Source organism: Dermacentor andersoni, chromosome 6 (assembly GCF_023375885.2).
Source record: "Dermacentor andersoni chromosome 6, qqDerAnde1_hic_scaffold, whole genome shotgun sequence".
In the NCBI taxonomy this organism is placed as follows: Eukaryota; Metazoa; Arthropoda; class Arachnida; order Ixodida; family Ixodidae; genus Dermacentor; species Dermacentor andersoni.
Window position 1 is genome coordinate 54,532,078 of NC_092819.1, and position 26,079 is coordinate 54,558,156.

A 26,079-nucleotide genomic window follows, 5' to 3' on the forward strand; every position below is an offset into this window, starting at 1 on the left:
AAATATGCTTTTTGAAATCCGAACGTAATTAACAAATTAGGCAAACCAAGGTAGGTGAAAGGTGTGTGTGTGAAGTGATTTTAGAAAAGGAGACGGAAGAGATGAGTGCAGCGCCGTAACTGTCTCTCACAGGAGGACACCTCGAAAGCACTGCACGGGGAAGGGGGAATGGGAAGAAAAAGATGAAGGAGACAAAGACAGGACGAACGTGGCAAACGCTTTAACTGGGGTCATAATCAATATATACAGGGTGCTCCGGTTAACTACAGAGAAGGTTTAAAAATATGCCGAAGCACTGTAGGAATGCGCGAGCAAACGCGTGCTGTTGGTTATTGTATGAAGCAACTCCTACCGTTTTTCGTACTTTCTTAATCGCGTAATTAGTCAAGATTATTCATTAATTAGTCAAGTCCGACACTCGAACCCGCGACCACCGCCTTTCCGGGCGGGCAGCCGCTCTACCATTTGGGCTAACCAGGTGGTTAGCAGATGGCAGGGTTAGTCACTTGGAACTACGAGGCTACGACTGGGTGATTCGCCCTGCCATCTGCTAGCCTCGTGGTTAGCCCAAACGGTGGAGCGGCTGCCACGGAAAGGCGATGGTCCCAGGTTCGAGTCCCGGACCAGGACGATTCTTTCTTCAACTGCGAGGCCTTTCTTTCGAGGAACCCGTATGGGTTCCCTCAATGGCAATTGCTACGATTGGGTGGATGTCTCATTTTTCCTTAATGAATTACTTCTCTCCACCTTGCGGGTTCCCGCAGAACCATTGTCAAATCTCTTGATCTCTGTCCTATTCTTTGCAGAGGCAGCGTGCAGTTTGATGGTCACAGGCGAGCACGTCGCAAATCCTCCCAGCGCCTGTCACTTTATCTACAGGCTGCTCTGCGGCGCTACGAAAATTCCCATCTACGATGAAAGCTGCAAGAAACACCACTGATCAATCGAATCTCTGCCACACCCCCCCGGCACTGCCACGTGCGTGCCGGCTGTTTCATTCGGAAATAATACAATATCACCTATGGCATATCAGTCAATTCTTCTGATGATCCGAAGACTAGTGAATTCTCAAGGAGCGTCAACGTTTATTATTATTAATAAATAACGATCAAGTAACCATATAGTCACACCACAAAGCGAGGAAGAAAAGCGGGCTAGCAACTGTCTCCTAGAAGGGACAGCAGTGGGGGAGGGGGGAGGGGTATTCTGTAAGAGTCCACCTAGTGCACTGTTCATTTCGGCCGCTGCTGATTGCATACAGCTATACGAGAGAGGAGGAGATGAGCGGCCCCAGCCAATCCACTGGACAGTCCACTAGGTGGACTCCTACGGAATACCTCCCCTGGCCCACCCGCTTGAACAGGAGAGAAAAAAAAAAGACAGAGAGAGAAAAGGGGAACGGGAAAAGAAAGCGAACCAGAATACTCCACATCATCCACTTTTAATGAATATTGAAGATAACAGTCGTTTTGAGGTTAGGAGCAGTCAGTCTTGGTAAAAAGTGCTGTTATTCCACGTAGATTTTTTTTTAGAAGTAATGGTTAGTGAAACTGAATTGAAGCACCAATGCTTTTCATTTCATATATTGCGAATGAATACCCTGGAACTGACGGCAACCTCACAATTACATTTAGGCGCATATTCCTTGCCAACTTTCTGGCTCCATCACGAAAAATAGAGAATTTTTCGTGCCTTTGCTTTTTCTCTCGGTTATTCTTTCCGTCTTTCATTTCCCCTTACCATTCCCTAAGTGCAAGGTAGCAAACGAGAATCTTCTCCAGTTAACGTCCCTGCCTTTCCCTCCCCGTTTATCTATCTCTCTCTCTGGCTCCATTCATAATAAACTGTAATATGCACTTTTAATTTATTACCTATGAAGTTAACTAGTAAATATTTATTTCATTAGTTGATTGCAGATTTTGATGTCTAGCGAAGGTCATGTTCACCTCTTCGTGTAATCCGGCCCGACAAGTAGAATTGTGCCATCTGCCGTAAGCGATTTCTAGGATTTCTTTTTAACATTGTGAAAAGATAAGAAAGGAACGCATGGCAGACACGGCCAAGCATTTTTTTCTAACTCGTACAAACAGTAGGTACTTGATACTGGAGCCGAAATATACAGACACCTTTCGTGGTTGCTTAGTGGCTATGGTGTTGAGCTGCTAAGCACGAGGTCGCGGGATGGAATATCGGTTACGGGGGCCGCATTTCGGTGGCGGCGAAATGCGGTACCTAGATTTAGGTGTACTAGAATGTACCTAGACTTAGGTGCACGTTCAATTACCCCAGGTGGTTCAAATTTCCGGGGTCCCTCACTACGGCATGCCTTAAATCAGAAAGTGGTTTTCGCACGTTAAACTCCATAATTTAATGTTTAAATATACAGACACCAAATAAACCGCGCAAGATTAAATGTGCCCCCGTTAGCGTTCCTACTTAGTAGCGGACCTGCGTGAGCGTGCTCTTGATTGCATCATCGACAAGAGCATGTCACCTTTGACATTTTCTTATTAAATCATTGTACGGTGCGCGAGCCTCTGAGGGTACCCGGGAAGATTCTTGCACAGAATTCTAGCCTGTTCGGTAATTATTACTGTTTACGGAACACCATAAACGACAAACGCACACTCTTTTCTTCATTTGCAAACGCATGAAGCGTGGAAGGTTGCTCAAGTCGCTACAGCGTTTGCCCGCTATGTGTCAAGCGATGTATGGAGCACACTCAACTATAACTGCAAGCACCATGTCCAGCTTAGATGCCGCTGTAAAAAATGTCGGTGGCCACAGTCACTGGCGTGTAGCGATTCTTTTCTCCAAGGATACTCATGCAAATACGAAAGTCACCAGATGATACCGCCAACGCTTCTGTCATTCACGACTCCGGCATTCTGTAAACGGAAATAGTCTACGCACGGGGCGTTGAAACGCTCTTGTGTAAGCGGGTTGGATAAAACCACTCTGGAGACAAGCCACTGTGCATTAAATGTGTATTAAATAGCACCGATTTTCAGTACCTGAGATTCTCTTGACACAGCAGATGGTGTTCAACAAGAAAATTTGAAATTTCATTCAAGAGACTGCGTTGCCGGATACCAACGCTTAATTTTTATTCCGACAAGTCTGGTTTGGCACCTTCTCTTCAAAGGTTTTGTTGCAATGAACCTGAAACTATGGAACATTTTTTTATATAGAGTGTCGTAGGTTCGACGCGCACAGAAGGAGACTTCTAGAAGGTCTCCTTCGCCAGCTTGGATTGGTCATTACGCTTCCTGTGATACTGTCTCTTGGGGCGTGGGCACTGGGACAGACGCTGAAATAGGAACGTATGTGATGCCATATTTAACTTTGCAATTGAAACAAAGAGACTTCAATATGAACACAAAGATATTAACTTAAAATTTTTGGAATAATACAGCCTGAAATATATCATTTCTAAATTACAAAATTCCGAACACAAATTTGCTAAGGCCAGTCAGCCTTACGACTCTTTAGAATGTAGTGTATAGTCTATTTTTTTACGATTAAAAGTGAACTAGACTCTAGAAGTGCCAGTCAAAATTCAGTGGCAATGACGCCGTGGACGTAACGAGTGCAAGTAACAGTGGCAATGACGTCGTGACGTTACGAGTGCATTGCTACTCGTGACGACATTGCCGCTGCTATTACGTCACGAGTGGCGTCACGGCGCGCTGGTGCGGCCGCGAAGTCGGCGTCGCCAGTTTGTGTCTTTTTCGGCGTGTCAAGACTGCGTAACAATGGCGACAGTGGCTTTCCCGGTATTGTAGAAGCATAGCCTACTAACACAACACATTTTGTTGTCTCTTCAGCGTCTTTGCATTCCATGTGTAGAATTGCACACGCTCATAGAGAGGCGGATAGAGAATAGTTTATTGCTTCTCAGTGGTAGTTGACGAGCGCGCGCCTTCAGTCCATGCCGCTGACGTAGACAGCGCCTCGCACAAGAACTCCGTTCGACTTGACCCGCGTCGACCTTTGTCAGTTACTGAGGGTCCGTGTCCATCAAGATCAGTGCACCGTCGAAGCAGTGAGTGCACTGCAACCGCTTGTTTATAAAAGAACTCCGGCGTAAGTGATGAACGTTGACTGCACATCAACGTGTGTAATTGTGTGTTTCATACGAGAGTATGCGTGAAACACTCTTGTGTTAATTTTGACATCAGCGGACTTCGTTTCAAAGGCAACTTCTCGCGAAAGACTCCCTCCATTGCGTCGCTAAATTTTCCTTTGTTTTATTTCAGTATACTTTAATGAAGATTTCATATCTGTATTTAGTTGTTTATTATTCCATAACTAAGCGAAAGGAAGCAGCCATGGCTATCATGAGGCGGCAATGAATTCTATAGTTATTGCTTATTTCCATAAAAGGAAGGCACCCCTCTCTCAGCAAACTTCAGAACGAATGTTATGCATGCTGCACGGCGTCAGGTGTTCCTGAACGGGGTTAGGGTAACTTTAAACTACCGCCAAAGAATAACACACGTATACAGTATACACGTAACAGTCTTTTGAAGTTGAGACTGCATTGTCATCAGTGTAGCTGACCACAGACGTCGGCGTCGGTGGTCAGGACCGACGTTGCCGATGTCCTGAGTATTCCGGACCAGAAGATATCTGCCTGAACAGAGTCAAGCTCCTCCGTATTGTCGGATCAGCCACCTTGTCAGTTCTAATTGGTTCGCGGGGCTACCAAGGGCTCTCTGATTGGCTGAAAATGCCAGCATGGCGGAACTGGACAATGCAGCATAGTTTGACACTGTTTAGAAGCCTGCGCACGGGCCCCTTGTCATACGGCCCCTTCGGGAGCACCGACGCAGACTGCGTTACTGGCCCTTGTTTGATTGGCATGCGGTTGGATGGATGTTATGAGCGTCCCCTTTGGAACGGGGCGGTGGGTTGCGCCCCGTTCCATACTGCCTCGACGCCGCGACCACAGCACCACACGCCGGCTGTCACTGCCACCGCACGAAATCCATTGTGAATCTCGAGTTGACAGCTTCCTGGAAGAAGGAAACCTCCCGCAAAGTTCGACACAAAAGAAACAGCACACGTAGTTCTTGGCTTTACCAAAATAAACTGTTTTCGACATGTTGCGCTGCTAGTCATGTAGTACGTATTACGGGAGCTCTGCGCGCTCCCAGCAGCAGGAACACTAGCTGCGTGGAATGGTGCACATCTTGCAGCAACATGCGTTTATTTCGCAACACCGCAGTCGGCAAGCGATTGAAAGAGTGATTTATGAGGATTAATGCATAGCCCAAGAACGCGATAATTGTGTAATCATGGCAGGTTGCGTCGTTCAGATGGAAAAAATGCAGTCTTTGAACCCCAGTCAACTGGGCCAGTTCGTTAACCTTACTTCTGACAAGTCCTTAGAATAGACTTGAACCTTAACCAATAGAAAACAGAGAGAGAGAGAGAGAGAGAGGATGAGAGAGCAACACTTTGTTCAGAAAGCACTGTCAAGCCCTGCAACCCGCGCTGGCGATATGTCACATAGGGAGCAGACTTGCTCCATCAACAAATATGAAAGAGAGCGAGAAGGATTAAGACTTGCGTTAGAGCTAGCTGGAATGACGTAATTAAATAACAGCGCTGCAGAAATTAAGACGCACACACAAAACGCGAACGCGAGCACAGACGATGAAGCGCTTCAATCAACTGATTTATGAGAAAAGAACACACGGGGAGTGAAATTGTGAGCAGAAGCGCCAATGCGCAAGGAAGTAGACGCAGTACATGAAAGAAGGACAAATCACAAAGGAAAAGAAGAAAAAAAAACGTTTGTAGACAAAAGTATGGCTGACTTACACGAGAGCGCAGGAAGCTATGCTTGACAGCTTGACGCGTGCGCCTTTATCAATTAGCGCCTTGCCCAGGCTCCACTCACTTGAACCGACTACTCCAACTGTACGAATGGTCCGGATTTTTTGTGTACGCCCAGAAAAGACAATTGCCTGTCGGGGGAACGCGATCAATGGCGAACTTACGCCATGCTTTCCCGAAAGCACAGTGTACGCTTCTACAACAATTCTTCTTTATTTCCGCATGCCACCATGGATGTGTCCTTGAAATTCGTGGTACATTTACCCCGTGAGCAACGGAGAGCAAGGTTCCCCTTCACTGCCACTGTTTTACATAATTCGTTATGAGCCTTGGCACTTATTGGAGCATTGCCGCCCTTGGAGCATTGACGTTTCTGCTCACAACTGCACTCCCCGTGTGTGTTTTTTGTTTCTCTAATTATTCGGTCGGTGTAGAAGCGCTTTATCGTCTGTGTACTCGTGGTTCACATTTTGCGAGTGTTAACTTTTGCAGCGCTCTTTTGTAATTAAGAGGGAAAACAAAAAGGACTCTGCTTGAAAAGGGCAGGGCTAATCAATGTACCATCAACATTCACCGTCGTGACGAACCGGCATGCGTCGGCCAACCACGACTCCGCGTTCCGCGCATGCGCACTGCTTCCTTGTCTGCGTGCAAGATCTTCCCGGCGCGCGACGCCCCGTCTAAGGTGCACACACCTCGAAGCTCATAGTGAACCTGGAAGCTGCGGCGAGTCGGTGTACGGCGGCGGCTCGTCGTCGTCCTTACAACAGTCGCCGAAAATTCTGTACTGGGTGTTTCCGCAGAGCAGCAGGTAGATGAACTCGCATTGTGGGGGAGGGGGCCTGTAGTTGGGTGTCACCACAGAAGCCGGCGCGAAGAGGCTGCAGGAGTGAGAATCTCCTGCGGCACCGGAAGGGAAAGGATCATCATCATCATCATCATCATCATCATGTCATTATTATTATTATTATGATTATTATTATTATTATTATTATTATTATTATTATTATTATTATTATTATTATTATTATTATTATTATTACCTATATCCTTCCCTATATGTTCTCCGTCTCAATTGTGTATTATTGTTGCGTTGTTCCGTCACGTAGCTGTTTATCCAGTTCTTTTTTGTTCTTGCCTTTCATTTTTGTGCACTATAGTACCCAGACCTTAGCGTTTTTTCTGGCACGTTACATTATTGATAGATAGATAGATTGATTGATTGCGGAACAGCTTAGTACTGAATCAACATGGGTGTATACCGGGCCGTCCAACAACGACAAACCTCGACACATTTATGACCAACGCATTCGGAAGCGGTGGAAAACAGGAGTCAACTGGGCATTGTTTACTATGACTTACGTAGGGCGTTTGATGTTGTCCGCAGTCATGCTCTGTCGCTCCCAAAAACCTACGAAGCCAGTGTTTCCGCACCTTTGATGCCTTTGCAGCAAGACTACCTTTCAGCCGGACAATATTCTGTGTCACGTCGAACGGACAGTTCTGCTAGCACGATACCAGTGGTGAGCCACAGGGTCCTGTCCTTGGACCGCTTATTTGCTGGCTATTTGTAAATGATGTGTATCCAAAGCCATAAATAGGGGACGGCATGGAGATATTCAAAGAAATTCGCTACCTTCGACACTGCATTATACTTCAACAAGACGCATCCGCTTTTGCCGCTCGCTGCGTGCAAAGCAAACTGGCGTTAAAAGACCGAAAGACGAAAGTGGCGCCATATATAGACGCAAGACAGATGAGTAACGTACGCTTCCCCTACCACCTGGATAAAATCACACTCTCTCGATAGTGCGAAGATACTGACCTTGGAATCATCTGTGATTCGAAGCACACCTTCTCGCCCCCGCATTTATCACTAAGCGTGGCCCACTCGTCCTGGGCGCAGAAAGCGGAATCTCGAGAGAGGTTCATAAATGCATGTGTACATTCTGTACACGTCCTTCTGATTACCTCTGCCTGAATGCGCCGCTGTCGTTTGGAACAATACATTTACCGGTCTAGCAAGGATCGAGTAGACAGAGTTGAGATAAAATTTGTCACTGTACCGCGATATCGGAGCTCCAGGCAGGTAACTGTGAACAACAGACTCGCTCTCAGTCGTCGCTTAGTCTGGAAGACCTGGACTGCAGGCGCACCAAACCTGACTTCCTTATTCAAGCTTGCAAATGGTCTCGTTACGTGTACAGTTAGCGTTAGTATAGCGGGTAGCGTTAGTATAATGATTCCAAAAGGAATAACTAAGGCGGGACCTTTTCGTGTGTGTAATCGATTCATGAAACTGTATATATATATATATATATATATATATATATATATATATATCCCGAATGGCGACAGCGCTTTCTAGCGTATCGATCTTCCGGCTCCGAGAAACGCACGCGATGGCGACGGGACTTTCCAGTGCCATTCTTCTTCCTTACAGCATATGCAGGGTGTTTCAGCTAACTTTAGCCAGAGTTTAAAAATGTGCCGATTCAATCTGAAACGACGCGATCAAATGTATGTAGCTCACTTTTGTATGTAGTGCGTCACGCTATTTTTGTATATATTGCTTAATTAAATAATTAGTCAAGATTAATTAACCAACTTCTGAGGCAACGAAGCTAGGAAAAAAAAAATTCCAGTTAGAAATTTGCAGAGCGGTTTGCAAAACGTCCGAATAAGCAGCTTGTGTCTTTCTATCTATTAGGTATTAGTGTTTTTCAGCTTACTGCGGATGCCAGCGAAATACAAAGAAAAAAAAAAAAGAACAGCACGTGTCATGCCCGCTTGCGCGTCGTTGTGACATGCCGGCTTCCGTGCACAAACGAACATAGCATTTAGCCGGGTGTGCATCTGCTTAGCGCTATCATGAACCGCCACGAGGGAAGCACATCGATGGCGTAAATCGCGCAGCCAAGGCGGCCTTCGTCACAGCCCTGTCACCTTTTGAGCAACAGCCCGCCCTGCTACTATGTTCGTTTCTACGCGGAAAATTTGGGAGCGCAGCAATCACGGCCTGCAAGCGGGTCACGTGGCATTTTTTTTTTGTATTTCGCGAGCATCCGCAGTAAGCTGAAAAACACTAATACCTAATAGATAAAAAGTTAGAAACTGTCTAATCGGACGTTTTGCAAAACGCTCTGCAAGTTTCTAATTGGAATTTTTTGCCTAATTTGGTTGCTTCAGAAGTTGGTTAATTAATCTTGACTCATGATCCAATTAAGCAAAGTAAAAAAGATATTGTGACACACTACATACATATTGCGATTAACATGCATTTGCTCGCGTCGTCTTAGAGTACATCGGCATATTTTTGAACCATTGCTAAAGTTAGCTTTGACTAAAGTTAGCGTTTCTTTTTTAGTTGGATTTTTTCAAGATCAACTGTGAATAAAAGATCGCAATTCGGTTTGTTTAGGTGGACTATATAGCTATATGAAGAGGCGCACTTTCACGGCGAATTGAAATGGCCATGTAGATAATTAGAAAGATGACCTTACGATACATATAAATATACGTTTGTCTTGCTGAGCCGCGGTGAAGTCATATCCGTGTAGCCGAAATCCCGATAATCTATAGAATCACTTTCGAAATATCCGTCCCCGAAATGTGCTAAGGCATGTATTCGCGTTGCAGTTATTATCGTTTGGAAACCTTAGAAAGAGGCTCCTGCGTAACTGTGACAAAGATCGCCAGTGTATGTTATACTACATTTTGGAGACACAGAGGTCAAAATTGGTACTGGCGTTGAAATTTCCGCTAAGCAGGCATGACATCATCACAACTGCTCAATTTCACAATTTCAACATGTAACATGACGGGAACACATCAAGTAAAATATTAGTGCATCTGTTCAATTACAGCCACCTGGAAATTGCGACTTACATTGCAAGTAATGTCCGCATCGTCAGATAACCTATCTGAACAGGTCGAATCGCGCTTTCAAAGTGACTTAAAAAAGAATCTTCACTTATTAAAAAATCACCGCCCAGGCACTCCGTACATATGGTTAACCAGCGAAGCTGAAAGGTGCGGCCCCGGTGTTTATCACTGGGTTAATCCCGACGGTTCATTAAACGACGGCTTGGTGGACTGCCGGATCCTCGGTACACTGTCGCTGCTTGCGCTCGGCTGCACGAGCCTGTTGTCGTGCCCGGGCTGCAGCATCGATACGGCGTAGACGAGCTCATTCCGGTTCTGCTCGCGGCGTTGCTGATCGAAAGCTGCCTGCTCTTTCGGAGTACGTATGACGCGTGGCCTAGAAATTTCGGAGCCGGAAAGAAACTGCTGCGCGCGCGCTCCGCTGCGACGGGGATCAACGACGTCACTACTGGCGCAGCCAATCGCGCGCCTCCCTCTCTCTCTTTTTTTTTTCGCGCATGCACATGGAGTTGCATGCCCACGGACGGACAAACCAGCTAGACATATATAACTTCGCTGTAAAAATGAACCAAATGCGCCTGAATGTGCTGGCTACACTGTAATATAATTTACAGCTTTAAAGCCGGAATAGGGTGCAAATCAATCCATAAGTTACACCCTTACACCCACAAAAGGTTAAGTCTGTGAGTTACACATCGATTGACACCCATTTTTGCATTCAAGGGTGTGAGTTGTTTAACAGTGCGTATGACTTTACACCTAAAAAAGGACTAAAGCGTTATAACGAAGACTGTAAAGACAAAGCGGTACCATATTTCTTCTTGTTACATTTTCCGCGCAGTTCTTTTCTTTTTGTCCCGGACCCGGTGTATCTATACGTTAGGCACGTATTTTCATCGTGCCGTGGGCCTTAGGTCTCAGCATATGTGAGCATTCCACAAAAGAAAAGCAAACATTGTTGTGCCAACGCTGCCGGAACTGTTCGACTATACATTCGCTATGGCGCTGGAGGCTAGATAACCTACGGGTACATGCGATAGCCCCACGCAAACATTGTCTTTTTTTTATTCTTCGTTATGTTTAATTTTTTAGCGAAGGTGAGCTGCGAGCCACAGTCACGTGAGCAATTATGCCACGTCACGCCGACTGCAGCGCCAGTCTTTCTAGTGGTGGAACTCGCCCCGAATAACGGGTGGTTTTCTTGCATTTTTTTAAAGAATATACCGAATTAATCGCCTGTGGTATGTAGCACAATTCGAATTCTTGAACTGGATTGCTCGAAGAGGCCGACTTGTAATAAATCGAAATGCATAACTGACTAACAAAAATATAATAACGCAGTTTCTTACAGATTACTTTGTGGTAATTCATTTGTGCCAATTACGTTGGGGCAATTACTTCGTGGCTTATATCGCACATTACGAATTGTAGCTGACAGGTTGGCAAGTCATGTACAGTTGGAATTAATGCTAAGGGTGACACCAATCTTGAGATATGCCCTCCCAAAGTTTGGGACGAAATTCGTCGGTGTTCCACTAATTATTGACCTTCAATGCATGAAGAGGCGTTTTGTTAAAAAAAGTAAGTAAGGAACAGCAGTGATTTTTACCGCAAGCTTGTCAGCGCATACGTTAAATGTGGTGCTAGTTGGTAGGAAAATCTGGTGAAAAATTCCTTGCAAGTGGATGCGCCCTGTTATATTACTGGCTTCGAATTGTGTCTGCCAATACGTGCGCTAAAGTAATTAGTTAAAATGTTCATTAGTGATATTTCGTTAATTACTGTAGCGATGTCTGCTTGAATTACTAAAGCAATGTCTGCCTCTTCGAGTAATCCAGCTTAGTGAGTGGTTAAGCGCTATATTCCACAGGCGATTAAAAATTTAATGTAAATAAAAAGAACACTCTATTATACGTGTATATCATCTGCAAGCACATTATGCATGCTCACTTACCACTGTCTACATGCTTGAGCACCATGCACTCGTCACAGTTAGAGTATATGACGGATATCGATTGTGAGACTCTATTATCTGAAACAAAAGAAAGAAAAGAATAGAAAGCTTGACAATGGCAAGAGCGACCAGAGATCAAATGCGAGCGACATAAGCCATCTCGCGCACGGAATGATTTCACTTGCCCAGTGGGCAGCAGATGTCAGTCGTCTGTCCTTCGTGGGGTAAATGTGTGGGTAAAGAAACATGTAACCGATAACTTGCCGGGTTCAAAATGCCTCAAAATGTAATCGAGTATTGTTAAAGCAAATTTAATGCCATGCGCACCTGAGCCAAGCCGTTTTATGTTCTTTTTTTCCTTCCTTTTTTTACGACTAGAAGTGTGGTGTCCGAAACCGGGCGTCTATGACTTATTTCTAGCTCCCGCTATGGCTTCCGCCGCATGCGACCAGCAAAAGCATAGCCTTCAAGATTCGCATCTCTCTATCCAGACGGCTTCACCGCTGGGAGAGTCTGCAGAATGGTTTCGCTGCCCTAATAAAAAGCCCTGTGCGCGCTTAGGCTGTATGGGTTCGCTTGAGCCATGGTCGTGCTTTAACTCGTGCAACAATTCAACATTGGAGCGCATCTGACAACGTGGCGAACGTCTTCGTTTGCCAGCGTTTCCCGTACCATAGAAATCAATCAATCAAATCCACTTACCGTCGTCAGCATAGGTAACTTGCATGCCGTTGGCTCGGTCGGACGTGGCAGAATGGCTCCTTTGGAAGCGGATATGTATGTCTCTGCAAGAAAATATGGAAAAGCATTTTTTGGGTTGTATACGATTATTAAAATTTTGCGAATCCAATACGAACATGCGAAAAAAAAAATGTATTTAAGAACAGGCTCTTCAACGCATTTCTTTTTCTTCTCAAACCTTTGAACATATTGGAATGAGTGATATGCTGTTAAATGAATATGGTATTCACCAAGTAATTTTTTGACAGTACCAACTAATGACGAATATATAAACAGCGCCATGTTCAGTTCCCCCATTCCCCCTCGACTGAACGTTTAACCTCAGCTGTGGCTTCTTGTATTTCGCCTTTCCCACTTTGATTGCGATAGCTATCATACGGACATTCCATGCGAATTTCTGCCGCCGTCGTCGTAGGCGTTGTATATATATATATATATATATATATATATATATATATTAATCAGCCTATTTTCTGTCCACTCCAGTACGAAAGCCTCTCCCTCCGATCTCCAATTACCCCTGACCTAAGCCAGCCGATTCCAAATGTATGCGGCCGCGAATTTCCTAATTTCATCGCCCCACCTAGTCTTCTGCCGTCCTCGATTGCGCTTCCCTTCTCTTGGCACCCATTCTGTAACCCTAATGGCCCACCGGTTATCTAACCTACTCATTACGTGACCTGCCCAGCTCCATTTTTTTTCTCCTAATGCCAATTAGAATATCGGCTATCCCCGTTTGCTCTCTGATACAAACCGCTCTCTTTCTGTCTCTCAACGTTACGCCTAGCAATCTTCGTCCCATCGCTCCTTGCGCGGTCCTTGTTCTCAAGCTTCTTTGTCAGTCCCCAAGTTTATGCCCATATGTCAACACCTGTAAAATGCACTGATTGTACACCTTCCTTTTCAATGATAACGGTAAGCTTCCGGTCAGGAGCTGACTTAATGTCTGCCGTACACGCTCCAACCCATTTTTATTCTTCTGTAATTTTCCTTCTCATGATCAGGGTCCCCTGTGAGTAATTGACCTAGGTAAACGTACTCCTTCACAGACTCTAGAGGCTGACTGGCGATCCTGAACTATTGTTCCCTTGCCCAGCTATTCATGATTATCTTTGTTTTCTGCATATTAATCTTCAACCCCACTCTTCCACTCCCTCTGTTAATGTCCTCAATCATTTGTTGTAACTTGTATCCGGTGTTGCTGAACAGGACAATGTGATCTGCGAACCGAAGGTTGCTGACATAGTCCCGTTGATCCTTACTTTTATGTCTTCTATGTTTAACAGCTTGAATACTTCTTCCAAGCACGCAGTTAATAGCATTGGAGAGATTGTGTCTACTTGCTTGACCCCTTTCTTGATAGGTATCTTCCTACTTTTCTTGTGGAGAATTAAGGTAGCTGTAGAATTTATGCAGATATTTTTCAGGATATTTACGTAAGCGGTCTGTACTCCTTGATTGCGTAGTGCCTCTATGACTGCTGGTATTTCTTTTGAACGAAATGCCTTTTCGTAATCTATGAAAGCCATATATAAAGACTGAGAACACTTTGCGAATTTCTCGATTACCTGATTGATGACATGGATGTGATCCATTGTAGAATATCGCTTCACACACACACACACACACACACACACACACACACACACACACACACACACATATATATATATATATATATATACATACATACATGACATATATGAAAGATGGATTGCTAAACTATTCAACTACAAAAGTTGCTCCAACTAAGCTTGCTTTCTTGACTAAATTATTCCTCAGGATTTTTAGAGAATTGCGCTCCGCAAACAAGTCTTACGATACATAACCATTTCGGTACATGGCTTTTATCTGATGTCTACCCAGGCTATTATATATCAAAATAATAAAACAATATCGGTGTTGCAAACCTAAGAGTAACGTATACACTGTAAACAAAAGTTAGCCGACATTGGGGTTTTTGCGGCTCATGAGCTTTGAAGACTACCTTGCACCAGAAAATTACTCTGGCATGAGGCAGTAAAATGCGTTACATTACATCGTTTTACTACCATCTCTGAGAAACGTAGTAAAAGGATGTCATGAGCCGGCTTTACGACGTACGGAGTTTTAGATCACGTGACCAAAAACCATCTATTGAGAGTTTAAAACCACGTGATCTGGAACCAACCTGAAGATCACGTGATTAAATACTACCACTTTACTCCCCAAGGTCTCGATCATTGCAAGCTCCGCCCAATCCAGTTAAGCCTATGCTCGGCGACAGGCACGGCCGCGGCAGAAATAGCAAAGATCGATGCCGTGGCGGTGCATCCACCAGCGGAACGGCAGAACGTTGGAAACTTGGAACGTATGTACGTCGCGTAAGAGGTGCCTCAAGTGGACGCGGCTTCCTGCCGGCGCGCCGCCCGTTGCACGACCGACGAGCCAATCGACTGCATTGCGTCAGTGCGAACTCATCGAAAAATAATGTTCCGATTCCGCTCTGCACGGCGAACCGGCGTGGCCATGCTCGCATTCAGCGACAAAAATCGCCTCAAGAATCGTTCCTGGACCGATCCTCTCTACGGCAGGTAAATATCTTGCCGTTCGCGAGGGATACCGCCATCGGCCGGCAGCCTACAAACGGCGAGTTGTCGCGTCTGCTGCTCCGGCCGGAAGCAAGCGTGTCGGTCAAAGTTCATTGCCAAGCACAAGCCCACTTTTTCATGCTTCTACGAGCTAGAAAACGACTGTCTCTTGTCCACTTTGAAGCTGTGAACGGAATCGTCACGACCCACTGTAGCACAAAATAAACAAAACGTTGGTAAGTTGTAGTGACAGTCAATGGAAAGCCTCACGCACTAGAAATAGATGCGATCATGTCGAGCGGTCTCACCAATTCAAGATGAGGGCATATAATCTCGTAAACACGACAGCTAGCGCTGTAGGAAGCGTGTATACGAGCGGTGATCATGAATTTGTGCTCAGTAGGCGTCAAAGAAGCCCGTAGGCCATCCACTATTGCAAGCAGACGGAGCTGCACGGACGGCGCGCTGATGGGCTCGTGTTCGCCAGCTAAAGCGGGAGACACACGGCCCGATTCGGTGTCCGATCCGGCGTCCGACGCGCCTGAACGGCAGCCGGAATCGAGGTGTTTTGCCGTGCCGAACCGCCGGATCGGACGTCCGGCGTGCGACAAACCGGGCAAATTTTCATCGTCTGATGTGTCCGACAACCGCACTGACCGCACCGTCGTTTGGCCGCAGCTAATGTGACGTTCTCTGACGTTCCCTCCACGGAGGCGGCGCTGGCAGGCCGGTTTCTCGCCGTCTTTTTTTTTCCTTGCCTGCTGCAGTTTGTTGCCGACACGAAATAGTTACCAGTTCAATAAAGTTATCTCGAACGTGTGCTTATTATGCAAAACAGCGCCTAGTACACTAGCACTAAGGTACCGTCGAAATCGGGAGCCGCGACGCGAGGGCCTTTCCGTGGGCAAACAGCACACACCGACCGTCTGAGCGAGGCTGCTCGCTTCGCTTGCACGTTTGCCCTTCGCAACGACTGCGTCGAGTAAACCAATTGTATTTAATTACGGGCTACCTAAGTGCACAGCGTTAATTGTTTTGGCAAAAATAAGCCCTCTTCATCGAGCTTGGGCTGAATCAAGCGCCGTCGGCCGCAGCGTCCGCCTAGCTATGCCTGCCGGCCGTATCGCTGGCTGTCACCGAAGCCGTCAGTGGACAACGCGCCGTCGTGAAGTGTTCTGTCATTTGCAGGGGCATAATTTTATTGACAGTGTTCACGTAAAGCGAAGCAGTGTTGTGCAGAGTTGTTTATATTGCGTTTCTCGACGTGAATATGTACTCAAGCGGGGGGGGGGGGGGGGGGGGGGGCTGGATCTGGGCGGAGCTTACGCGCCGCTCGACCGTTCGGATACACGCACGTTGGATCGGACGCCAAATCGTACCGTGTGTCCCCTGCTTAAAGCTCGCTCATGGTTCGGCGTAAGTCCCTGTATATTCTTTATAAATAAGGAAGCCTACCTAGGCACTGTAAACCCAACAATTGGGGCCTAAATGCCTGCCCTCCTCCCAGCTGCGGCTTCGTTTGAGCGACAAAGTCCGATTTCGAAGGCCGTGCTTTTGTAAACTGCATGCCACTGAAGCGGTTGCGAATCTTGAAGGCGACATCCGCTTCATTTTTTTTTTAATATATACAGTACATTTTCTTAAACTTCGTATAAAAAAGTGCATATTTATACAGAGTTAACACTTTTGGACCCAAGAAATTTGTTAAAGTGTCCCTACCGATTGTTGTTAGGAAAAAACACGTAATTTTCTCATTTACGATACATTTTTCTAAAAACCGTAGAGTGGCGCCACTGCAGTATTTGTTTGGTCGACATACCACGTTGGTTGTAGTGAATGCACCTTGCAGTAAGGCGGTATTTGAGTTATATTTTAGAAGTGCCTAGACAAAATCTGCTCCTTGTCGTGTGCAGTAACCATCGCAAACCCTCCGGACTTGTGTAACGCCGTTAGTTCGCCGTGTGTTTCGTGCGATCTACCAGTGTCGACAGTGAGTGTCTTACTACAGCGCCCGTCCGAGCTGCCTTTGTTCTGCCGAGCTGCCTGCCCGCGCTCTCGTGAAATGTCTGGTACTGGAGCTTCGAATCGTAGTGTATGGAAGACTGTTGAAGGTTGTGCTTTTGTGGAGCTGGAGTTCATCGGAAGTTCTACAGTGCTTGCGCCAGAAAAACGTCGGTGCCTCGGTACCTTTGAGACGAAGGAGCGTTGGCCAAGTCTTTTTGAAAGGTAAGCAAGTTTGGCCCTTGCGCGCATTCTTGAACTTATGATTTACGTAATGAACGTTGTGTAACTAGCTAGAGCAACGCGCTTTCTGATCGTAGGTTGGCCGTCTTGCTGTGCACATTTAGCAAACAATTTCACGAAGGCTTCCTCTGATGTTACAGCGTACTTGCATTCTGCTGTAAAATATATGCTACCCGCCTTGATTGCTATGCCTGAATGGGCACACAATTATGAAAACACTGAAAGTTGCTGTTCGTTCGGTAGTTTTCTGGCAAGAAGTTATTCGTTATATATGCATTCCCGCAAGTACAGTACATGTGTAATGTATCCGTCGATGTATCATGGGCTTCGCGCGTTGGCACACGATTCCTATGTTTGACGCTTAAGCAGATAGAAGCTTGTATGAAGATTTTTCTATGTATACAGTTTGGTTTGGATGACCACGTCGCGAGAACCTGTGTATTGTTTATGTTCTTGAGTGTCATCGCGTATTTGTCTTCTATGTTGCAGACCCGACATAGGCCGCTATTACAGTAACGAAGTTTATTTTTAATCGAGACATTTCAGAGACCGGCCTTTAAGAAAGACATAGACCAACCAATTCTTACGAACGGGATGCCAGCTCTTGCAATCGTAGGTTATACGGCAGTGCGTAATAAAGTAAGGACTGCGATTTTGTAGCGATACTTACCCCTCGATTTTATACCACTCTTGTCGCCCACCGCAAACGGCCGGCTGTTCCAGTACGTAGCACGGGCCGGGGCGACGGTCAAACCACTAACGAATAACGAAAAGGAATAGCATCGCTACAAAATCGCGATCTAGCTTTCAGAATGCTTTTCATGTGCTTAATATTTTTGTTTAATCCAATGCGCCACGTTTTACTGCATATTTGAGTTTTGTTTTTGATTGTCCTGGTAGCCTGTTGTTGCTGATTTCGTTCCTTCCTGAAACTTCGCTTGTTACAAAATATCAGTGTAACCTCCTTAGATATAACAAAGAGACATTTGTGCAACCAGACGCAAATTCATGCAGCTGGCTGTGTGAGGCTCTCTTTGCAATTCCACATGACACTGGTAAATCACAAATTCCCAGGTTCACAACACAATAAATTAAACATTTCTTACTTTTGAAGGCTATGCGGATTCTGGAGGCATCCCTACATCAAGCAGGAACCTGCTGCACTGCTGGAAGCTGGACAGCACGACAATAAAGCACGTGATCTGTGTGCTTTCTCAAAGGTGCGTACAAAACTGGCGCTGCCTTTCGAGTTGTAGGACCCATTTGTGTAATATGCAATCATTTTACTGTATTGCCATTTTCAGGATTTCTAGTGGCTGATCACGAATTTTATGTTTTGGTGGAGTGCCCTCAGTTTAATGAATTTACCTAAAGTAGCCTCCTCTGAGTTAAATATAATTGGACGCTTGAGTAATTATGCCTTATATACTCTATATAGACTATATTAATCTAGCCAAAATGCCTTTTTAAGAACCATGAATTGAGGTTTCGTGTCTCGAAAAATGCGTTGTACCGCCTAAAGACATGGTTTAGGCAAAAGTGCCTTAAGCAATGCTTTCGCACAAAAGTTGTATCATCAAGAGCTTCATAGAAGCCTGTGTGGTCGGTATGAAACATGACAAAGAAAGACATAGACCAACCAAATACAACATTAAAAGCAATACATTTTGGCTTCCATATGGAAGCCTTGTTCACAATAAGGCTAAAAAAAGTGGAAGTGCATATTTAATTAAGTTAGTTTTAGCATAAGATGGGCGTGGGCTCCTTGGTTTCAGATAAACGTGTGTCCTGTTGATTGCATCTCCAGGGAATCCGGGTACAGGCATGGCTTCCAATTTCTTTCCTGGCCGATTATGCTAGACACTATCCAGTCACTATTGTGTTTAGTCATTGCTGCATGCTCTGCCAAAGCATTTGATGCCACTCTTTTCTCATCCACGTAGTTCTGATGTTGGCGTAGCCATTGTTTAAAGTTGCCCATTGCGCTAATGTAGATTGTATTCATATACACATGTTATGTTTCAAAGGTCAGAATTCATGTCAGTAAAATTTTTGATACGGGTTGTTACTGGGATGGCTACCTCGTTGGTTTAGCATGGCTTGTCACTGGGATTGCTCTCTTGTTTGTTTAGCTTCTTGTCGGGTTCTTATGGATTTGATTTTGTGCACAATGAGATGTTACACACACACCTTGCATATACATGAAAAAAAGGTTTACAGCAGAGATAACATATATGCATGGGCATATATATGTGTCAATAAAATACCCAAGCCTCATTTCTGCCTACAGAAAAAGAAGTTATTTCTCCTCGAGGGCATGACTGCTTCCAATAATGAACCTCCAAGGGAAGGTTTTCTCTAATCCCCATTTTTGATATCTACATGCTTATGTGGCATGTACAAACTGGACGAGTGGTCTAAATGTTAAATTTGAGTAATAATTGCAATAAATAACTCATTTCACCTGTCTTCTAATGACTCTAAAATTCTATGCTTCTACCTTGCCAAACCTTTTATGAAATTAGTTTGATGAGGCCCAATATACAGGGCTTTCTAAATTGAAGGTATCAGTACCTATTAAAGACTGTGCTAACTATGAAAATGCTGCTTGTGTATGTGGTTTATTCATTTCTCAGACAAAAGCTTTACACCCAAGTGCAGTCAGTAAATCGAAAACAATTGCGTCTTGTTCAATAGTTCTCGAGCACTTGTGCGTCACTATAGTCGGATACAACTTTAGAAAAAAGGGGAGGCCCCGCCCAGATGACTGAAGCGCGACGTCCGATTGCCTCCGCGACTAAAATAATCCCGCTCAAAAAATCGTGCTTCGGAAACGCGCAATTCTCGGTATAAATAAAGACTTTGATGACTGGATTAGTAGAGCTCTCATGTGCTACAGCACATGCCAGATCGCGACAGAAAAATAACCCCGTGCCTTCCACAACGCTGCCCGTCATCTGCTCTTTAGCTTCATTGCAAGTGGCAAAAGTAGAAAGAGCAACTCTGCATGGCATTTGTGCTTGTTTACATGTACACGGCAAATTTGCTACTCCTGTTCCGAGCTTCAAATGAATCAGTTGCTACTGAACAAGTACTTATATAAAACAATGCATTTATCGCAACCATTACAAACCCAAGATGCTCAGTGTCAGCGAAAGCACCGGGTTAAAGGTGAGGAGGGAGGTCAAAGCTTCGCATATTTCGGGTGGCAAACTGTCGACACCCTCGTGAAAACGCCCACAAAATGTGGAGAAAAGAAGAAGCAGCACGAAGTAGGACACATGTGCGCTGAGGTCGTGTGCACGATTTCTTTCACCACAACGAGATACCGACGATCGAGAAGATCACTAACGAGTTCTCGAAGCGTATGTGGTGTTATGTTTGTGCCCTGGGATTTGCCTGACGGAAGGCCAATGCTATGGTTTGTCGACCGTGGAGGCAGCATTCATCCCTGCATGGTGCCTGCCTGCTTCGGACACGACTACGTGCACGGCTCGGGTTTCCTCGCGGCTGCACGGCATCCACGACGGAAGCAGCCACCGGATCACGGACTGCTTTTCGGCCCCTCCCCGTCCCGGCAGCAATGCAACCCCCCCTCCCCCTCGTTTGTCCGGCGGCGCCCGCACCGCAAACGACTCCCGCTGTGTTGGGGACAGTTTCCAAAGGAGGGCTGTGTTTCGACCCAGTGCCTTGCAGTTGGTTCCCTTTGTCCTATGCGGGCCATAAAACTTGACCGGCGCACCATTCTGACCGACCGCCAAATCGTCCCGACGCCGCAGCGCGGTTCAAGGAAGCGCCGGCCACCGAGAGCGGCATTAGGACACCGGAGGCTGCCCGGACCCTCTCTCTCTCGACCTTGTTTCGTCCTTGGGGACTGTCTGGGGGATCTTTGGACTAAGGGGTGTTATTTAAGCAGCTTGCAGCTGCTCTGTTGGTCTCTGTCCTGATAACGACGACAACATGTAAACATTGTATAAAGAATTATTCGCAGAGAAAACTCTCCTCGTCTCTGACTCTGCGTGAAGCGAGGTCCAGACCTCCTGCCAGCCACACATACCTCGGCAAACGCAACAATGGATCTCCCATCACTGAAGCGGTGTACTGTGTGTCAAGCACAGCAGCCAAGCATTCTCCCGTGGCCTCTCAAATAAATAAGCAGTTCATTTGATGATATATTCCTTTTAATGGAAGCCCAATTCTGAAAAAGCAACGTCCTGCACAGATCATGCTCAATATAAGCGTTGGCATGGAAACGTGCTGAAATGCCGGAAAATCTGAATGCAAATGCAGTTATTAATCCTGAATAACTATGTGGGGTCCGAAATGCTCATTCGGGCATCCACTGTCCAGCTTGACACGAAAAAGCAGTAGTCAATGTGAATGAAATTGACAGCCACTCTTAGCAGCCTGCACGCCAAAGCACATTGTGCTTTGCGTGCAGTTGTGCTGCCCCTACTGTTTTTTCCAGCCCGTTGAGATGAATAATGCCAATGTCAGAAGGCCCAATACTCTATTGGGCAGCCACCTATGAGCATGACGGGCCCTGTGATGAAATAACAGTCATCAGGGCACGCTTCAAAGGCACCTTTAGCAGTCTGCACGTCAAAGCCCAGTCAAGCCGTCACCGCTGTTGGTGAAACGGCAGCAATCAATGCGAGAATGACAGCCACTGTTGGCAGCTTGCATGCAAACACACATTCATGTGGTGGCATTGTTTATTTTGGTTACCTGGCCTAGGCAAGTAATGCGAATATGACAACAATTATCAAACATCATTAGCTTAGTTAGGCCCAATATACTCAGTTGGGTGGCTATTAATAGCAGTAGTCGAGGGCACGCTTGAAAGGCACCATTAGCAGTCTGCACGTCAAAGCGCAGTCAATCCGTCGCCACTTTTGGGTGAAATGGCAGCAATCAATGGAGAATGACAGCCACTGTTGGCAGCTTGCATGCAAACACACATTCATGTGGTGGCATTGTTTATTTTGGTTACCTGGCCCAGGCAAGTAATGCGAATAAGAGAACAATTATCAAACATCATTAGCTTAGTTAGGCCCAATATACCCAGGCGGGTAGCTATTAATAGCAGTAGTCAAGGGCACGCTCAAAAGGCACCATTAGCAGTCTGCATGTCAAATCACAGTCATACCGCAGCCATTGTTGTATTTGTTTATCTGACCGGGCAAGTAACACCAATGTAAGCACAATTATTCACCCTGAATAGCTCTGCTAGCATTGTGCTAAAAAATGCTGAGTGAAGTTGAATGTGTTTTATTGAGGCAATTATTTAATTCACAAGCCATCGGCATGTCGATCAACGGCCAGGTTCAGACAATGTCATTTGTGAAGTAATAAAGGGTGAAAGTTGCAAAAGCTCTTAGTGCACTGCTTTGCTGGGCTCCATTCACTGAATAATGTCTTTGCAACGGCGAAAGCGTCAGACAGAAATCACACCCCACTGCACATTGTTATTCGTGCTGAAAATTTTCACCATCATATGTGATAGGCAGTGAAACCGTTTGTTTACTAAGACTGCATGCATGAAAAATTCAACAGCATAGCAAGGTGTTTCACAATATGCAGCCTTTCATGTGCACTTCTGGCTAGCTGCCACATGCACTGACGCATAAACATGAACAAAGGTAAGAGGCAAAGTTACTGTGCAACCCACATGACGCTTTTAAGAAAATGTATCTCTAAACCTTTCTGTTTTGATAGGCGATCAAAATTTGTTTTGAGCAAGTTGGTTAGTCACATTGCAGCAACAGCACAAGAAACAAGGACAGAAAACGCAGCGAGTAGAAGACGAGGTAGACCAGCGAGAAAGGTTTTAATGAGATGGAAGAGGCCAGTTGTGCAGTGTACAGGAGATAGTGCTTTGAATGAGATTGGCTAATGAAAATGTGTAAAGACTTTGCTGAAAGAAAACTAGCAAAAACAAATGCTAATATAAAATAAAAGGACAAATATGAGTAAGTGCAAACACGCATGGAAGCAGGAACGCTGGCAACACAACTTATGCGTGACTGTGCCACAGCACGCATTCTACAGCTTGCGTGCGCGGTGAGCACTGGTGGAAAGAAATCAATCGACGGTGCTATACACAACGCTCGAACACCGCTGTTAGACGCTCGGCTATCTCACTGTTGACAACAATCATTCACGCTAAGTTGACGGCGACAAATCTTTGCATTGGAGGCTTCTTTTGCAAATATTTTCTGTTGAGACGCTCGTAGGTTTGTTTCACGCACGCACGCTTTTCTAATTTCTCCTCAGAATGGTTTTGCTCCATCACTTTACCCCGTCCGACGGAAAATGCAGCGACACGGTACACGAACTCACCCACAGCTGACAGCAGGCACCAGACTTTGGCAAACTTTTCTTGTCCTAACTTCACTCGGGAGCGAAATAAAAAACATGGAACAAACAGGCAGGATGTGTGTATGCAGCAGTCACCGAGACATCCTGTTTTCAGGCAAAGCATAGCGCAGCATCAGCAGTGCTCGCTGCAATGTTTCTTCGCCGGATCACGGCTTAGAATACACGCACGCAGCACAGATGCCGCATCGTAAGCTCGCAGTAATATTTCCGGCATGATAGACAATGACAAACTGTTTGGGAATTCACTGTGACGAGGCATTGACGCGCACAGCTGACGCGACTTGGCCTAGTTCGAAGCCCGGGCGGCCATCTTCTCCGACGGCGGGCCACCGGCCGTCCGGCGCATGACATCAGTCCAGAGTGCGCAACCATTAGTGGATGCTCGTGTGCATCCGCCTCGGAGGAGTAAACGCCTCTGTTTTTCTAAAGTTGTATCCGACTATAATCGAGCACAGCTTGACCCTTGGCCTAATACTAAATCAGGCTTGAAGCTTTCAATGTCTGCTAATCGCTAGAACAGCACCAGATCTCATTCTGTGCCAAGGGGTGGAATGCATTCGCTTAGAGCTAGGCAGATGAATGTCTTTCTTTCGCATTGAAGTTCCCAATACTTTCTAGTCTTAGGTGAAAGTACACAGCTCAGCACAACGCACGTATGGTATACGTAAGGGTACTTTGTTCTTTAAACCATATCAACAAGAAGCAGCTACTTCCGTTTTTGCACACCTTACCCTATTTCCTAACCTTTCCTTGATCAAAAGTGTAGAAAATTAATCTGTGCTTGTTCTATTGTTTCACAGGTAGACATCGGCGACGGTGTTTATGTTGAAAAGTGCCTGCTGAAGAGGCTGCGCCTGGATGCTAACAACTCAGGCTTTCAGTTCGCGGGGGGCCTCCTTAAGGCTCCTTTTACAAAAGAAGAGGTTGAAGGGAAGCGCTACACATGGATGCGCAGCGATTGTTTGTGACATCGTCATTGCTGGCAGGCCTGGCCTGCCTTTTCGCTTCGTTCTGGGTCTTCCACGTTATCTACTCGAAAAGGCCCACAGGGTTTTGACATTTATTGAGCACTGCTTTCTGGATTTGAGCTACACAAAGCTGCAGAAAAAGCATTGGATTTAGTCAATATTTACAAGAACTATTGCTAGGCAAACAAATTTTCAGATGCATATCCTCAAGAAAGTTTCTGTAAAAATTATTTTGCCTAACAAAAGCACTCGTGGGTTCTGTGGCTGGCAGCTTGCCCAAGCCATGTAGCACAGTGCTTGCTTTAAAGGGACACGAAAGGGAAAATTTATTTGAGCGTTATTAAATCATTTTTCTACAACACCGAAAAAACAACTCCCTCTATGAGAATTGGCTTGATAAGCCAGATAACTTGCAAAAACGAAAACTGGTGTCGCCACCACCACCTTATAATTCCTTCACCAGCTCGCTGTGATATGGAATTTGACGGTGTCTGTTCGGGTCTAGCTAATGTTCTACTGGCCAATATTGATGAATTCTGTTGTAAAGGTGTCAAAGAATATACTTAGTTGAAGTATGACTCCACACTGATGGATGAGACATGCGGGCACTGCATAAAACTTGAAAGTTAAATCTTCATTTTCTCATCTATTAATCCGCTTATTGCCACAATGTTCATGAATACAGTTCTGAAAGATTGTTTTATCAGTCTAAAATGATTTATTGTTTCTCTTTAGTATCTCTGTAATGGACCTTTAGCAACAAAATGTGTGTTAGTTTGCGACAGGTATTCTCAGCGGGGGCAAGAGCACCAGCAGCATGCTCAGTGATTCTGTACCAACTGATAATTTGAAGGATGTCCTGTGCCGCTAGGGTTAGGCCAACATGGCTCTGTGTTAATCACCACAAGTGTATTATGCAAAACTTAATGGCCCAGAAATTGGTAATTCAGGGGGGAGTTGAATTAGCTGTTTATTTTTTTTTCTTTATCATGGACTTCTCACATTACACTTTGTCACAATGCATTCACTTTAAAGTAACTGGAGAATAAGGTGGTTTGGTATTCAGACATGCCTTCTGTGTGTAAACAGTGTTAGATGAGCAATACAAAGATACACCATAGATGCTGACTGGCAACATGAAGGGGTTTGAGGGCAGCTACGAATATACATCCTTGTAGTCGTACCTATAGCACTATGTTCAATTTGTCACACAAGCATATGGCATCCATCACAACTGCATGCCTAGAAAAAGACAAGGGCAACACACTCAATTACCTTTTATTCTATCTAAGAAGCACTACAATATTTAGGCAACGAAATTGACATCTGGCTTGTACCCATAAGTACTGCAATACAGTTGTATAACATGTTCCTCTTGTGTGGAAAAAGGGCTGCATACGTTTTCTTTGAGCACAAGGGGGAGTGGTATCAGTTAAAGCCCCTCCATCCACGCGCCACTGCCGCTTTCTTAAGTAGCGACAACCTTTGTTGT

General features: G+C 45.4%; 2 protein-coding genes and 1 long non-coding RNA gene across 6 annotated transcripts in view; 2 read left to right on the top strand and 1 right to left on the bottom strand.

The window, feature by feature from the left end:
- LOC126522861 (uncharacterized) overlaps positions 1–1,027 on the top strand; it is a 33,772-nt gene extending 32,745 nt beyond the window's left edge. For both annotated transcript variants that reach the window (XM_072288742.1, XM_050171701.3), the window contains one exon: positions 807–1,027. In XM_072288742.1, the coding sequence (XP_072144843.1) occupies positions 807–940 (134 nt within the window). In that variant the 3' untranslated portion in view covers positions 941–1,027. The remainder of the gene's footprint in view (positions 1–806) is intronic.
- A 935-nt stretch (positions 1,028–1,962) lies between these two features.
- Positions 1,963–26,079, bottom strand: part of LOC129382513 (uncharacterized) — a 31,257-nt gene continuing 7,140 nt past the window's right edge. Inside the window, exons 3-6 of one of the 3 annotated variants that reach the window (XM_055066596.2) lie at positions 12,386–12,468; positions 11,684–11,761; positions 6,540–6,744; positions 1,963–3,310 (exon numbers count right to left, since the gene is read on the bottom strand). In XM_055066596.2, coding sequence (XP_054922571.2) covers positions 6,548–6,744; positions 11,684–11,761; positions 12,386–12,468 — 358 coding nt within the window. In that variant the 3' untranslated portion in view covers positions 1,963–3,310; positions 6,540–6,547. Of the gene's footprint in view, positions 3,311–5,072; positions 6,745–11,683; positions 11,762–12,385; positions 12,469–26,079 lie in introns of those variants that run through there. The other 2 variants (XM_055066597.2, XM_055066595.2) reach the window with 2 other exon arrangements.
- LOC140218742 (uncharacterized) lies at positions 16,629–24,545 on the top strand. The gene is made up of 3 exons (XR_011894915.1): positions 16,629–17,220; positions 18,353–18,458; positions 24,420–24,545. It is a non-coding gene; the product is annotated as an uncharacterized lncRNA (long non-coding RNA).